Raw genomic sequence first — 15,940 nt, forward strand, 5'->3', positions numbered from 1 at the left:
TCTCTCCATCTATCCCTTCCTCCCTTCATCTCTCTCATTCTCTGTGGATGCATGGCTGAAGTGTGAGCTCATAGGCCTTCTGGGTGGCACTCCTGCTATATGTCACTGTCATCTGTTGCCACGAGGGGGGTCCCCTTTTCCAAATACACACTCCTTCATATCGCCCGCCATGCGCGCACAGGGGCCTTTAAAACACCGTGCAGAGTTGAGTTTTAATGGGGCGCATGGGTGCTACACACACACACACACACACACACACACACACACACACACACACACACACACACACACACACACACACACACACACACACACACACACACACACACACACACACACACACACACACACACACACACACACAGAACAGTTCAACAGAGGCAAGGGAACGGGGGAAGGAGAAAAAGGTATAATTGATTAAAAGCCCAATATGATGGTGTGTGCCAGGAAAAACAAACTGCTCAAAGAGATGACCAATGGTGGAAAGTGGAGAGATTGTGTGTTCCGATGCTCAGCAATCCAATAACACTAGGATTTATAGCAGGAGATCAAATGTTCCAAAACACATGTCCATCCATCCCCAAAACACATGTCCATCCATCCCCAAAACTCAATAATGACTCCCATCCACAAATGTATGTATTAATAGTATCCCTATGCTGTATCCACTGATGGTTTCAACTAAAGTGAGTAATATGAGTGTGTTAAACCTGTGTAGTAATGCTGACATGGGTCTTTCTGAAATGGAGAGGCAGGCATATGGTAAACACTATAGCCCAAGTCCAAGACAGCACACAGAATCTATAGACACAGACAAATATAGGCTGCATTGAAGTAAACAACTGCACATTACACTCAATAATATACAATGTGATGTTTAATGTAGGCTGGATCTCTCTAGATGCGTCTGGTTAATCGTGTAGCAACATTACAGAACAAGCAGATGTTTCATAACTTATTTAGCGTGCCGGATTTGGAACTGTAGGTCTTTATAATACGAAGGCGTTCGTTTTGACTGTGGAATGCCTTCTAACACATGTAGGGGTGCAGGACACGCACCGATTCACACACACACGCGCATACAGAGAAACTCGAGCGAGAGATGAAGAATGGGCAGATGTGTGTGTGAACTGTGAGATCTTGCATATACATTACAAATATATATATATATTTGTAATGTATGTGGAAATCGTTGACACGAAGAGTAAAATAAAATAAACTCACTGATGTCGTCACATTTAAACGGTTTCCACTCGCGTGCCCAAGCAGGTGAAGCTCATATTTTCTGCCACGCAGGCATGGCCAAATGTAGCAGAAATTAAGCTACTGAATGAAACATTTTCAAATGATAATTTGTAAAATTATAACGCCAGTCAATCAAACCAAATATTGTCAACTTTAACAAAAATAAGACCAGGCACCTTTGAAAATAAAAGGCTATTGAAAACTTGTGGTTTTATGTTTCAGGGCTCCACGTTGTTTGCGCTCCAAATATTTTGTGTGTTTTTGATTCCACAGTGTAGGAAAACACACTTCGCCTTAAAGATAAATAAGGCAAAATATAACATTGTCAAAGTATAGAGATTACATTTGCCACTGGCAAGATTGGCACATTTGGGAGATTAGGCTAATTCGGAGAGGTTCTGCGTTAGTGAATCAAGAGAAGTTGTATAATAAATCTGACTTGTTCAATTTGATTTTTTTGTTGTTTTCAACATTACAATTAATGATGTTGCCAAATGTCAAATGAAAACATTTAATTATAAAGTGCTTATTTACACAAAATATAGGCCTCAAACATTTACATTGCAAAACATTTTTTGGGGTTGGCCACTAACATTGTTAAAAATGTTGACTCAATTGACACATCTTCAAAACATTTTTTTTTCCATTTGAAGCATTTGTTTAATTGAATAGATACAAATATATGAAAGGTGGTTTTCCCTGATGAATCCTCGTCAATACAGAAAACACTATTGATTAAGCTATTTGTCACCAAGTTGCTGCAAGAGTTCATTTGCTATACGGCTGGAGTTGGGGAGAGCGCGTAGTTTGTGGTACTCGGGATGAAAGCTCCAGAGATGCGGAGCGCCCATTGAATGGAGCGAGGCCGGGGACAGAAATGAAGATCCGGGGACCAAAGCTTGGGCCACCGTGGAGGCTGAGCGGCGCGTCGTTTCGAAATTCTCAAAGCTAAGAGACGGATGTGGAAGAAATGTCTTTTGGACAACGTTCGAATTCCTTGATAAAAGTGAGGAGAGCGCGGGCAAGATGTTGCTCACTGGTGGGATGCTTTGGTTAGAAACAGAATGATGTTCGATGCCCAAGTGACGGTACAATTCCAAACCGGGTACCTGAAAATGACACGGCCCTATTCCGTTCGTCCCGTAGAAGGAAAATCCTGGGAGCACGCTGCTGCGCTCGAGCGGGCACCGGGTGTCCATCATTCCAAACCGGTAATTCTGCCGTTTGAAACGTTTCCTCCGCCGTAGGAAGCTCCCGTTCTCGAACATATGAGACGACATAGGGTCTAACGTCCAGTAGTTCCCCTTCCCGGGGTTACCTGGCTCGCGGGGCATTTTGACGAAGCAGTCGTTGAGGGACAAGTTGTGACGGATGGAGTTCTGCCACGCCGGGAACCTCTCCCCGTAATACGGGAAGCGCTGGCTGATGAAGTCACATATCTCCGAGAGAGTCAGTCTTTTCTTCGGGCTCTGGAGGATTGCCATGGTGATAAGAGCGATGTAGGAGTACGGAGGTTTCACCGAGGCAGCGATTCTCTCTGTACAGTTCGGCGTAAAGTCACCCTCATCCTCCGTATCCTTCGCTGGCTGTTTTGGAGACGAGGACGCAGCGCCTTGCTGCTCCAAATCGGCCCCGTCTTCTTTGGTTAAAGATACATACCCCTCGTTCCGGGTAGCTTTGTTCCCTTTTCCATCCACGTCGGCATCTGCCCTCTCCATGAGTTCGAGCTCTCCTTCCAGGGTCATAATCCTCTCGCGGGTCCGGTGCCACCTGCATGCGCCAACAGGCGAGATGATGAGCCTCGGGTCGGACACCAGCCAGAGCCGACACACGCGACGGGCCTGCCTCCTGCCTCCTGCCTCCTGCCTTTTCGCTTTTCATTAACAAAAAAAAAAAAAGAAAACCCAGCTGCACGAAAATACTTTTCACCCCCCTCCTCCTGCTGCTCTTCCTCTTCAGTCCTGAAAATAATTACGACAAAGACTTACGAACGTAAACATCCATCACAAGCAGTCACAACAATCATTGGGCCTACAAACGTGTTTTTGATCTTGGGGAGAACTAACGTATGGAATAAAGCCATTAGACAACTTTATGTCCAACACACAATGGCACATTAGGACACAGTCTTCGGGGCGTGTTGTCTGTCATACACTCAATACAAATGCACTTTGTACTCAAATCAGAAGCGTGATTGTAATCATTTGATGGGTGAACTATTGTCAGTTTTCTTCGACACGTTTAACAGATAACATGACTCAAGAATACATCCCGTTCTCCCATTTGTTAAACCATTACTGAATACCTACAGCCTTTGATTTGAATAGAATCGGTCTCCCACAACAAATGCCAATCCTACCCAGCTCTCGGTCCAGAGCATCCTTTTATGATGGCTTTTATTTCACTTGAGTCAAATATGGTTAAACATGTATTGTTTTCTGAAAGGAAAAATGAATGAAGAAGCACTGAACTGGTGAGCTAGGACAAAATTACTTCGGTGCCAGAGCACGCACAACCGCTGTGCTTTTACGTGTGGTCTCTTTGCAGTAATGCATAAACATTATAAGACACTAGCTTGCTCTATATTGTGTAATCAATTAAAAATCACGTATTAGCCATTCTTTCCATTAAGTTTATGGCCAGCTATAACGAATCATATATGATTTAACTAAATGTTATGATTAGGTTAGGCCACTTATACATGTGTGAAAGACAAGCTAGCAGGAGACAGATTTTAATTTAAAACTGGTCTATACTAAATACTTCATGAGAATTCCAATATTTCCCGCAGGTAACGCAAGTGGGTGTCCGAGCACACGGCTAATACTGTGTGGTTATTATTTCAGAATGGATTATGCACTTTTCTGATTTGAAAAAGACACATCGGCAAAAGAAAAAAGGGCCGTTTCACTACAGGCACAAAATAATGCACAGGCCAGGGCATGTATTCAATCCTGCTGCAGCAGTGTCTGATATTAAACTTGCATCTTTCTTATTTTGATACATTTTGAAGTCCCACTAATTGCATTTAATTTAAGCATAGAAACATCCCTTAAGCAATTCGCACAAATCAGTTTGAATATGGTTCCGCATCAATTCATATTCCTCATTCTAGGCCAAGTCGTAGACACACACATTCAGAGGGTTGAGAGATGAAATGAAAACAAACCGAATAAGATATGTTAACACGGATTTTATGCACACCAAACCCAAAAGTGTAGTACACACTAACACAAACGTTTATTTTTATTTGTTTACAGGAAACAGTCAAGATAAGGAATTGCTTCATCTCTAATCCAGCCAGTTAATGCTAAGGGCAGTCCAGAAACAACCAAATAGAAACAACAATAATAATAAACTAAACCAGAACAGATAATATATCACTCAAATTAATTGAACTTAATGTAACATACAAACTGGATAGCACCAATGTCAAGCCTAGTAAACAAGGGGAGTAAAACAGTCCAAAATGGCTACCTATTCCCAGTAAAGCAGGGCACAGTCTTTGGCCAGAGCCATGGGTCCTTAGTCCCAAAAGTGCACTACCTTTGGCCAGAGACTCCCAATTCCCTGTATAGTGCACTACTTTTGTCAGGGTCATTTCAGACAGACAGTCTATTGTCAGACACAGCCTCCAAGCAGGAGACTGTTCTTCATTTGAACTCTTTCTTCCTAAAGTGACAAGCGCACGCTACAGTGCTAAAAGCAGCCAGACCCGTCAGACTGTGACTCACCATGGCTCAGCCAACACCGTGACACACTATGACAGTATGTGATGTAATAAATTATCAAATAACTCCAAGAGTCTCAAAGTCAGGAGGGTGGCCAATTACCATGTACCTGGAGGGAGACTGTCTGTGGTATCAGTGTCTAGGACCTCATGCCAAGGCCTAAGTGTGTTCCCTTCCCCTACAAGGCAGAGTGCTTGCGGTGGGACGTAGCCAGCCGTGATAAGTTTCCACATTTGAAGCAGCGCGAGTTGGAGTTGCCCTCCTTCCTAGGGATGTGCCAACACTGCAGACAGCGTACCTTGTACTTCTTATACCTGAGGAGTAAGTAGACATGGAGGAGAATAACAGGGGATATTCAATGGAGGTCGGAAGTTTACATACACCTTAGCCAAATAAATTTAAACTGAGTTTTTCACAATTCCTGACATTTAATCCTAGTAAAAATTCCCTGTCTTAGGTCAGTTAGGATCTTCGGCTTGCAAACCTCCCCCTTTTTCCTCCAAACATAACGATGGTCATTATGGCCAAACAGTTCCATTTTTGTTTCATCAGACCAGAGGAAATTTCTCCAAAAAGTACAATCTTTGTCCCCATCTACAGTTGCAAACTGTAGTTTGGCTTTAATGGCGGTTTTGCAGCAGTGGCTTCTTCCTTGCTGAGCGGCCTTTCAGGTTATGCCAATATAGGACTTGTTTTACTGTGGATATAGATACTTTTGTACCCGTTTCCTCCAGCATCTTCACAAGGTCCTTTGCCGTTGTTCTGGGATTGATTTGCACTTTTCACACCAAAGTACATTCATCTCTAGGAGACAGAACGCGTCTCCTTCCTGATCAGTATGACGGCTGCGTGGTCCCATGATGTTTAGATTTGCGTACTATTGTTTGTACAGATGAACGTGGTACCTTCAGGCATTTGGAAATTGCTCCCAAGGATGAACCAGACTTGTGGAGGTCTACAAAAAAATTCTGAGTTCTTGGCTGATTTCTTTTGATTTCCCCCATGATGTCAAGCAGAGGCACTGAGATGGAAGGTAGGACTTAAAATACATCCACAGGTACACCTCCAATTGACTCAAATTATGCCAATTAACCTATCAGAAGCTTCTAAAGCCATCACATCATTTTATGGAATTTTCCAATCTGTTTAAAAGGCACAGTCAAATTAGTATATGTCAACTTCTGACTCACTGGAATTGTGATACAGTGAAATAATCTGTCTGTAAACAATTGTTGGAAAAATGACTTGTGTCATTCACAAAGTAGATGTCCTAACAGACTTGCCAAAACTTTGGTTTGTTAACAAGAAATTTGTGGAGTGGTTGAAAAACGAGTTTTAATGACTTCAACCTAAGTGTATGTAAACTTCCGACTTCAACTGTAGGTCACAGTGATTGATGGCCTTATGTGTCCTTCAAGTTCTAATTCTGCTCACATACAGGGTTATGTAACATTGTGGTCATCAAACCATCTACGTCACTGTCACCATTTACTATAACCACAGGGTCAGAGTTCATGGCCACGTGACCTGACCAGGAGAAACTCTGGGCCGTGACGATATGCTTGATACTGCACTGTATTTAACGTGACTCACCTTATTCCACAGGCGTTACACAGCGGGGTACCATCCTCAGCATCTCGCCACAGAGGAGTCTTCATGGTGCAGCAAGAGGCACAGATCTTATTCTCTGATGGGGAGGAGAAAGGAGTGGCTATCAGTACAAACAAACAGGCCTTGTGCCCTAATCCTCCTAAATATATGTTGTAGAATAATGAAATGACATGTTTCCATGACTCAGTATGCGGCTTCTCTCTCATTCGGTTTTCTTTCTAGGTGCACGGTGAGTGGGAGTGCCAAAACACAACCTGATCTCGCAACCCTGCCCTCAACACTGTACACTACGTTACTCATTAAAGTCTTAGGATGTTTACACAGCCGTTTCCCAAAATACCTCCATTAAAACTCCCCCTCATCAAATGTATTCCACCTGTCTATGGTTCTAGTTAAAGCGTTTGGATTTGTGTTGTAATGGTACCCCCTCCTGGATTACGGGAGTAGAAATAGTTCTACACAAAACATACAGTCCCTGCAATTAACCTCTCATGAACCCTTTTTCTAAGAGTGTAGTGTTCTGCCTATTTCTACGGTGCTGGTATGGTTTTGTGCAGTAGTGGCGCCCCCTCCTGGTGAAGAGTGATAGAGATTGGTATTCACTGGAGGAGGGGTCGCTCTCTTCAGAGCTGCTGGTCCTCATGGAACTCTGGGATGAACGGGACCTGCCTGCTCTCAGTGACCTCCTGGTCGGACCACTAGAGAGCTCTTCACTAGGACACACACAAGTTTGTAGAGAACATTGTGAGATATTTTACAACAATATACCGCATAGGGAAATTTGTGACATACAAATTACATTTCATATAATACGTTCTATTACGGCAGCGCTAAATAATATAATACATGTTTTTGAGTTATGGGGAGAAAGAGCAAAGTGCAAAGTACTCTGACATCGACCATACCTGTACTTCTTGGAGGTGATGAGAAGGCGACACTGCTCCCTGCTGTCGTCCAGCTCCGTCTGCATCCGGAACGTCACTCCCTGGAAGTCTGGGTCTCCAACATCCACACTCCGGCTGGGACGGAGCTGCTTCCTGGGGGCCTTGGTGGACCTCCACATGGGGATAGACTGAGAGGGAGACTGGGGGGCTGTGGGGATAGTGTCCATGTCGTCCTCCAAGTCCTTGCACCTTTGGGTGAGGTCCAACGGAGAGTCTGTAATAATACTGGTATCTTGTACTGTGTCTGTGTCCTCTTCCATGGAGCTTTCGTTGAGCTCCGCTTTGACGCCTGCAATACTGCCATCTTGTACTGACTTCTCGTTCACATTCACAGACCCTGCTTCACTGTTCAATATGAGCAACATAGTATTATAAGAGGAGTTTGGGGCTGGTGGCATGTCTTCCTTGGGGTCAAAGGTAAAACATATGTTGGAGTTGAAGTCCAGGGTCATGTTAAGGTTCAGCTCTTCTGGGCCTGGATGTAAGCATGTCATGGTGTCTACGGAGGGAGGCGACAGACTTGCTGCATCCTTAATTGTAGCTACTTTGTGGACAAGCGTTTGCCCAAACAGGTTTATATATGACACAGACGGATGTTTAACTGACAGCCCGTCTTTTGCCTCAGGACGGACCTCCTTCACTGTGTTGTCGTCTTGGACTAAGGCACAGGGGACCTTTCTGCTTTCTTCACTCACAGACAATCCATCACCGTTAAGACAAAACGTGGCTCCTGTTTCTTTGTTCGTTACAACCTCAGAGTCTGAAGCTCCCACACCAGGTTTAGTTTTGTTGCTACCATTGACATCCGGTGATGTCTGAGAACTGGTACCTGGACTTGTGGGTGAGCAATAACCACCGCCACCCAACTCCCCCATCTCTCCCCTGGACACGACATGCGGATGGGGAGAATCCCCTCTGGTACTGACTAGAGTGGGGCAGACAGGGACAGTGTTCCTACTGTACCCCACACCTTCAGGTGGATGATCGTCAGAGTCTATAGGAACCAACTGAGCCCTAGCGGAGGTTCCCTCTTGGTCATCTGACTGGAGGAGTCTCTCACACTGCATGTTGATCAGGCTCATCAACTCCCACGGACTGCTGCTACTATGACGGCTGGGCAGGACTGAGTTTGTATATCTCTTACATTGTTCTAAGTCATCTTTTGGCTGGTTATGAAGGCCCATGAGAGAGGAATTGTGCTGAGGAGGAGAAGGTCTATGATCAGACACTTGATTCTTTTTAGACCTTTCATTTGATACGGGTAAAGTCTTAGGCTTTGAGTCTATGGAGCGGTTGTGGACAGGGGTGGGAGTTGCTAGCTTGGAGGCTTCTTGGATGAGGTAGAGGATAGTGGACTGGGTCACCTGAATAAAAATAAAAGAGAAGACTCAACCACACACTGAGATAATATTGACCCACCTCAAGCACAGCACACACACCTGCAGGCCCTCCTGGGTGTCCAGATCTTCCATGGTCCCTTGGTTGCCTGGTCTGTAAATGGCTCCTGTGTTCATCTTGATGTGCCCATATTGTGGAAAGGAATCAATTGGAAAGGGTTTCCTATACTATTAAGTGACAATACAGGTTTGAATGTAAATACAATATGTTTTATTGTTAAAGTATAATTAAAGTTATCAGCTGAATACAGTACCAGTCAAAAGTTTGGACACACCTACTCATTCAAGGATTTTTCTTGATTTTTAATATTTTCTACATTGTAGAATAATAGTGAAGACATCAAAACTATGAAATAACACCTATGGAATCATGTAGTAACCAAAGGGTTAAACATATCAAAATATATTTTATATTTGAGATTCTTCAAATAGCCACCCTTTGCCTTGACAGCTTTGCACACTATTGGCAGTCTCTCAACCAGCTTCACGATGAAATGCATTCCAGGTGACTACAATTAACAGGTGTGCTTTAAAAGTTAATTTCCGGAATGTATTTTGTTCTTAATGCTTTTGAGCCAATCAGTTGTGTTGTGACAAGGTAGGGTTGGTATACAGAAGCTTGCCCTATTTGGAAAAAGACCAAGTCCATATTACGGGAAAACAGCTAAAATAAGCAAAGAGTAACGACAGTCCATCATTACTTGAAGACATGAAGGCCAATATGAAAATGTTCAAGAACTTTGAAAGTTTCTTCAAGTGCAGTCACAAAAACCATCAAGCATCAATCATAATGAAACTGGCTCTCATGAGGACCGCCACATGAAAGACCCAGAGTTACCTCTGCTGCAGAGAATAAGCTCATTAGAGTTAACTGCACCTCAGATTGCAGCCCAAATAAATGGTTCACAGCGTTCAAGTCACAGACTCATCTCAACATCAACTGTTCAGAGGAGACTGCGTGAATCAGATTTTCATGGTCAACTTGCTGCCAAGAAACCACTACTAAAGGCCACCAATAATAAGACTTGCTTGGGCCAAGAAACACGAGCAATGGACATTAGACCGGTGGAAATCTGTTCTTAGGGCTGAGGAGTCCAAATGTGAGTTTTTTTGGTTCCAACTGCCGTGTCTTTGAGACATAGACTAGGTTAAAAGGATGATCTCCGCTTGTGTGGTTCCCAACGTGAAGCATGGAGGAATAGGTGCTATGCTGGTGACACTGTCTGTGATTTATTTAGAATTCACAGCACACTTAACCAGCATGGCTACCACAGCATTCTGCAGTGATACACCATCCCATCTGGTTTGCACTTAGGGGGTCTATTGTTTGTTTTTCCACAGGACAACGACACCCACCTCCAGGGTGTTTCAGGGCTATTTGACCAAGAAGTAGAGTGATGGAGTTCCACAAATTGAGATGTTTTGGGATGAGTTGAACCGCAGAGTGAAGGAAAAGCAGCCAACAAGTGCTCAACATATGTGGGAACTCCTTCAAGACTGTTGGAAAAGCATTCCTCGTGAAGCATTCTCTCTGGTTGAAAGAATGCCAAGAGTGTGCAAAGCTGTCATCAAGGCAAAGGGTGGCTATTTGAAGAATTTCAAATATATTTTGATTTGTTTAAGACTTTTTGTGTTACTACATGATTCAGTGTCATTTCATAGTTTTGATGTCTTCACTTTATTCTACAATGTAGAAAATAGTAAAAAATAAACACTTGAATGACTAGGTGTTTAAAACTTTTTACCGGTACACACACACACACACACACACTAAATAAAAACAAATACTTACAAATTACAATAAATGATTACACATGACAGTTGATTTCATTATACTATAATTAAAACTAAAAAGATTGTAAAGTAGCCTATTAGTACCCTACTACTCTTACTTCTAGAAGTCTGAATTAGCTGTCAAAATCAAATTAGCTTCGTGAGCAGAGCTAGAATTAATTGCCCAACAAACCTTTAGCAAATAATGAGTAAGCCTACAATGACATTAACTAACACGATATAGCCTATTGATACACACTTACTTTGTCAAATTGTATGAATTTCTCCTCAAAACGTAATCATCTGCATTCTATTATTTGATTAACGTCCTGAATGAGGATGACACATCTTGCTCGAGCTCACTGCTCAGTCTGAGGGCACACTGAGGCCGTGCGTTTGAATACGAACTTTTCTGCCACACAATATCTCCACATCCTACCTTAGAAAATGTCAAGTATTTAAAAAAAAAAATCGAATTATGAGATCCCTGTGATCGATCGGATTAAATAGTTATTGAAACTATCGAGTTCAATCGTTTGATTATGTAATGTCCTGATCACGTTGGTGATCCCGGTTGTCTCTTATCAAGGCGATCAGGGCCAACATGCAGACTCACCCTTGGTTTTCTCACTGAATCCGTCTTGAGAGAGATGACAAGTTATTTCCCTCAATTTGATCACTAGCTTCAGGAAATTGATAGTCACGTTACCGCAATGCATTTGTTGTTGGGCCTACAGGATGCCACAGATGTCTGTGATTGAAGCTGATTGACCTGCATAAACACATAAAAGTGTGGGTTGAGTGATTTCCGTTCTGGATTTTCCCGAATTCTCGGCCTTGTGGCGCCTCGGTTTCTTCTGTATATATATAAAACGTTTTTACATACAGGTAAATAGGCTAGTAATGCTTTGTACGAATAGTCATCCATTACAAAACACGTGAAGTGAGGTTCTTGGTATAAATTGTAAGTCTACTGTTGAGTTTGACTAGCGATGCTTTATCTTGAACCATTTAAAATGATCTCCCACACAACAAATACAATGTATCAGTATTTAGCAGTGACACATTGTCTGTTTAGAAAGGCAGCTCAATTCTGATCATTTTTCGCTAATTGTTGTTTTGACCCATCAGATCAGCTCGGGAAAAGATCTGTGATGGGTCAAAAGACCAATAATGTGAATTGGGCTGCCTAAACGACGCCATTTTAGCAGTGGTATTCAAAGTCAGTCCTCAAAGGGCCAGAGGTGGTTTTCTTGACCCTTGTATGACATTGCTAATTGGTCGATTATGCAATTGGTTTCCATTTCCTGGGTTTTGAGGATTTAAACTGCTCTCAAGGACTGGTGTTGAATACTGCACTTGTGGTGTTCAATTGCCTTCAGTGTGGTTTTTAAAAAGCATAGGACTTAAGACAGACTAGTACAAACTTTTGGTATTTTTATTGCACAAATCTAAAATAGACTTGCAAATTTGAGATATACCATATATACACCTACACGTCTTGTGCGTATGACAGACACATTAATTACAGTACAAGGGAAAGCATTCCAGGTTTGTAAAGGAGCCAACTAATACTGGATACAGGTGTTTTTTGATGGACAGTTGAGACTAACGGTGAATTGACAAGGAAAATCATTACTGGGTATGGATGGACAGAAACAGAAATTACTTGGGAATTGGACAAAATGCATCTGTCAGTTTAAAATGGTTTAGGCTGCATTTTGACCAATCAGATCAGCTTTGATGTGCAAAGATCTGTGATTGGAAAAAAATATCAAAATGAGGCTGTCTGTGTGAATGCAGTCCAAGTATCTCCTTGGCATCATTAGTTATCTAACAGATTCAACCCTTTCCATTCCAATCGATCTCAAGCTGCCCTCTGCTTACAAAACACACTGCAAAAGTGCTACATCAGAGACTGTTAATGATTCCTGACAGGCTTGATGTAGGGAAAGGGCTTTCAGTGTTGTGGATGGGCTTGTTACGGTCTTGACTAGTCACCACACACCCACAACAGTAAAATTCCTAGAAACTGGCCCAAAGTAGATATAATGGTGAAAGCCATGTATACGTACACATAACATCCTGTTCATTAGCTGTATGCGAATGCTGTTATTGTAGAGACTATTTGGAAGCTCCACCTGAGATGTGTGTATGTTGACCTTTGTAAATGAGTTGTAACATGGAATGTTCTATTCAAGGACAAAGTTATTTGCGTAGCAATGACAACAGGCCTTTCTGAAATGCTGACTCGGGTTACTATGAAACAAAGAACTGTCTGACATTGAACGGTTTGATAGACATCTCAATCTTGGCCTGAGAACTTCTATACACATGACATATTTATACATGAATGCTGAAAACCATATAACTCTTCAACAATCAGCATTACTTTCAGTGTGAGCCATATACAACACACTTCAGAGGCTGCGTTTACACAGGCAGCCCAATTCTGATATTTTTTCCACTAATTGGTCTTTTGACCAATCCCATCAGGGGCGTTGTCTAAATGCATCCAGTGACTGGTATATAGCTTATTCTTCGGTCACAGTCATGTGGATATGTAAGAGCATTCTTGACTTGGGAGGGAACCTTCAAGCGACTCTCTCTCTCACGACTCAGTCCTGAGGGGCCGTGTTCCAACATCCATACTAGCATACTACTTAGAATGCATGCCCAATACGTTGCTTCACACTAAGTAGGGTGCTAGTGTGGAGTGTAAACATCCATACTACTTAAGCATCCATGCCCAATACATTGCTTCACACTAAGTAGGGTGCTAGTGTGGAGTGTAGTGTCCTCAGTGTGGTTTGGGAACATGACCGTCCACGTAGAAGTTCCTGGTGACCTTAGGCAGGGTAAGCTCGATGCCCTCCAGCTCCTGGGTGAGGATGATCTGACAGCCAAGTCTGGAGTTCTCCTGTAGCGCTGGGGCCATGTCCAGCATGTCATCCTCTCTGTGGGATGAGAAGAATCAAATTGAAGCCATTGATTTGCATTGCATTATAAGAGTCTTGTTGACAATGAAAAAAGTTTAGTTTTTCATAGTATGCGTTTGACAGGGGCAATGTACAACCATAAGACGTGCAATGACATGAGCTCTCATGGACTATGGCATATCTTATAATAAAAAAATCTCATACCTTTCGTCAGGCTCTGGCAGCTTGTCGACATGGTCCCTGTTCACATACACGTGGCACGTTGAGCAAGCTAGTGATGCCTCGCACGCTCCTTAAAATCACACATGGACAGGAAGAAAGAAACTAGATGTAAGTGTGGCTCCCAGGCACAGCGGTCTAATGCAGTGCGTCTCAGTGATAGAGGCGTCACTACAGACACCCTGGTTTGAATCCAGGCTGTATCACAACCGGCCGTGATTGGGAATCCCATAGAGCAGTGCACAATTGGCCCAGCGCCGTCCGGGTTTGGCCGGTGTAGGCCATCATTCTAAAATAAGAATTTGACTTGCCTAGTTAAATAAAATAAAATGTTTTCATGAATACAATAATGGAGAAATCAATCACCAACTTTTGACCTGAATTCTCTCAGGATGTCATTACAAACCCTATTAGCACTCACCTTCCAGTTCAATGTTGTGCCTATGGGCCAGGTACATTGCATTGTCTCCCACTTTAGCCTTCACTGGAATCCTCTGTCCTGATCTATCTATGTACACCACATTCACCCTAAGAGCAGGCCAAAAACAACAATATTAAAAACTCATAGTTCACAAATGACAATGCAAGTGATAAATGCATGATGCACTCAAATGACATTAAGGAAAACCAGTAACAAAGTATGTGTATATCCCCTTGAGTTTGTCTGCATAAGGGTTAGGGTTACTAACCTGACCATGGATGTACTGTAATGGAGTGAAAATGTCAAATACATAAATAGCTAACAATCAATTAGCTCGCTAAATGAAGCACTGGCAAAGTAGTTTACTTACACCTCTTCTTGGGGGTCTTCGGCACTTGCACCCGCCTCACTTTGGTACAGACCTTCACAAAGAAAAAATAAAGACATCGTTGACGTTCAGTTCCATATCCTCTTACGGGTTGTCTGACTTACAGTACGACTTTGAGACCAACTTAGTTAGAGGGAATTTGCAGCTTTGGAGATTAGTTACACAACTTATCAAAACATTCTTAGCAACAGATGCCTTTGGGACTCCCAATCCCCAGTCACGGCCGGTTGTGATACAGCCTGGAATCGAACCAGGGTGTCTGTAGTGACACCTCAAGCATCGAAATGCAGTGCCCTAGACCACTGCGCCACTCGGGATCCTTACTAATAGTACCTAGTTACGATGTTCGTAGACATAACTAACTAACTTGTTAGCAGCTGTCCAGCACTAAATTGATATAAATGAATTGGTTTCATGGAAGCTGAACAATTAGCTAACGTTAGATAGCAATCCAAGTGTAGCTGCGATAGTTAGCAACCGATCAACTCACCTTTGGATGTCTGCAAGTGTCGGTTCAACGTCCGAAAACGATCAACATTCGACGAACTAGCTATACCATTCAAATAACTATTCAACCTGTTGAAAGGACATGTGCTACAATCTGGTATAACTCTAGAAAGTCTCAAAGTCAGCCCCACGCTCGACCGAACTCCAGTGGAGACCGCCATGATTATGTTTTGATCACGTGAATGAAAGCAGCCAATAAAAAAGTAGCAATGACATACGCATGTTTGGACTGTCTTCGGTTATTTGAGCGGCAGAGCGCGCTGTTGCAACACACATTTATCGAACAAAACAATTTTTAGTCTGACTTGTCTAACATGCCTTTATTACAAATTCTATATAAAAAATATATATATATATTTTTATCTCAGTCTTTGTGTACCAACAATTATCGTCTGCAATGTCTGTATATCTGTAATGTCTGTATATCTGTAATGTATATCTGTAGTCTGTATATCTGTAATGTCTGTATATCTGTAATGTCTGTATATCTGTAATGTCTGTATATCTGTAATGTCTGTATATCTGTAATGTCTGTATATCTGTAATGTCTGTATATCTGTAATGTCTGTATATCTGTAATGTCTGTATATCTGTAATGTCTGTATATAGTTAAATAAAGGTTAAATACATTTTAAAAATATCAAAGAACAACTAGGTTACTTTATCCTATGTGGATGTACCCCCAAGAAGTGCCTGTACTGATACCTTCATTAATGTTAACGAATGAAATATGAAATACTGCAAGCCTCAAATTCGAGCTCTATT

General features: G+C 42.4%; 3 protein-coding genes across 5 annotated transcripts; all 3 read right to left on the minus strand.

The window, feature by feature from the left end:
* Positions 1-865: 865 nt before the first annotated feature.
* LOC124028330 (forkhead box protein D1-like) lies at positions 866-3,105 on the minus strand. Its single transcript, XM_046340436.1, has one exon. It carries the CDS (start codon positions 2,988-2,990, stop codon positions 1,986-1,988), a length of 1,005 nt encoding a protein of 334 aa, XP_046196392.1. The 5' UTR covers positions 2,991-3,105; the 3' UTR covers positions 866-1,985.
* Positions 3,106-5,070: 1,965 nt separating this feature from the next.
* Positions 5,071-11,465, minus strand: LOC124028329. 3 transcript variants are annotated; one of them, XM_046340432.1, is made up of 6 exons: positions 11,318-11,465; positions 8,971-9,096; positions 7,493-8,895; positions 7,191-7,300; positions 6,570-6,663; positions 5,071-5,290 (listed from the first exon to the last, which is right to left on the minus strand). In XM_046340432.1, the coding sequence occupies exons 2-6, from the start codon at positions 9,043-9,045 to the stop codon at positions 5,155-5,157; spliced, it is 1,818 nt and encodes a 605-aa protein (XP_046196388.1). In that variant the 5' UTR covers positions 9,046-9,096; positions 11,318-11,465; the 3' UTR covers positions 5,071-5,154. The 3 variants fall into 3 exon arrangements, with proteins under 3 accessions (XP_046196388.1, XP_046196391.1, XP_046196389.1); XM_046340435.1 differs by having other exon boundaries at positions 8,971-9,045; positions 11,318-11,402; XM_046340433.1 differs by lacking the exon at positions 11,318-11,465 and adding an exon at positions 10,965-11,160.
* A 660-nt stretch (positions 11,466-12,125) lies between these two features.
* Positions 12,126-15,336, minus strand: LOC124028328 (ferredoxin-2, mitochondrial-like). Its single transcript, XM_046340431.1, has 5 exons — positions 15,159-15,336; positions 14,651-14,702; positions 14,281-14,387; positions 13,845-13,932; positions 12,126-13,658 (listed from the first exon to the last, which is right to left on the minus strand). Exons 1-5 carry the CDS (start codon positions 15,334-15,336, stop codon positions 13,502-13,504), a joined length of 582 nt encoding a protein of 193 aa, XP_046196387.1. The 3' UTR covers positions 12,126-13,501.
* Between the last annotated feature and the right edge of the window lie 604 nt (positions 15,337-15,940).

The sequence above is a fragment of the Oncorhynchus gorbuscha genome, unplaced genomic scaffold, assembly GCF_021184085.1.
Source record: "Oncorhynchus gorbuscha isolate QuinsamMale2020 ecotype Even-year unplaced genomic scaffold, OgorEven_v1.0 Un_scaffold_4042, whole genome shotgun sequence".
Lineage (NCBI taxonomy): Eukaryota > Metazoa > Chordata > Actinopteri > Salmoniformes > Salmonidae > Oncorhynchus > Oncorhynchus gorbuscha.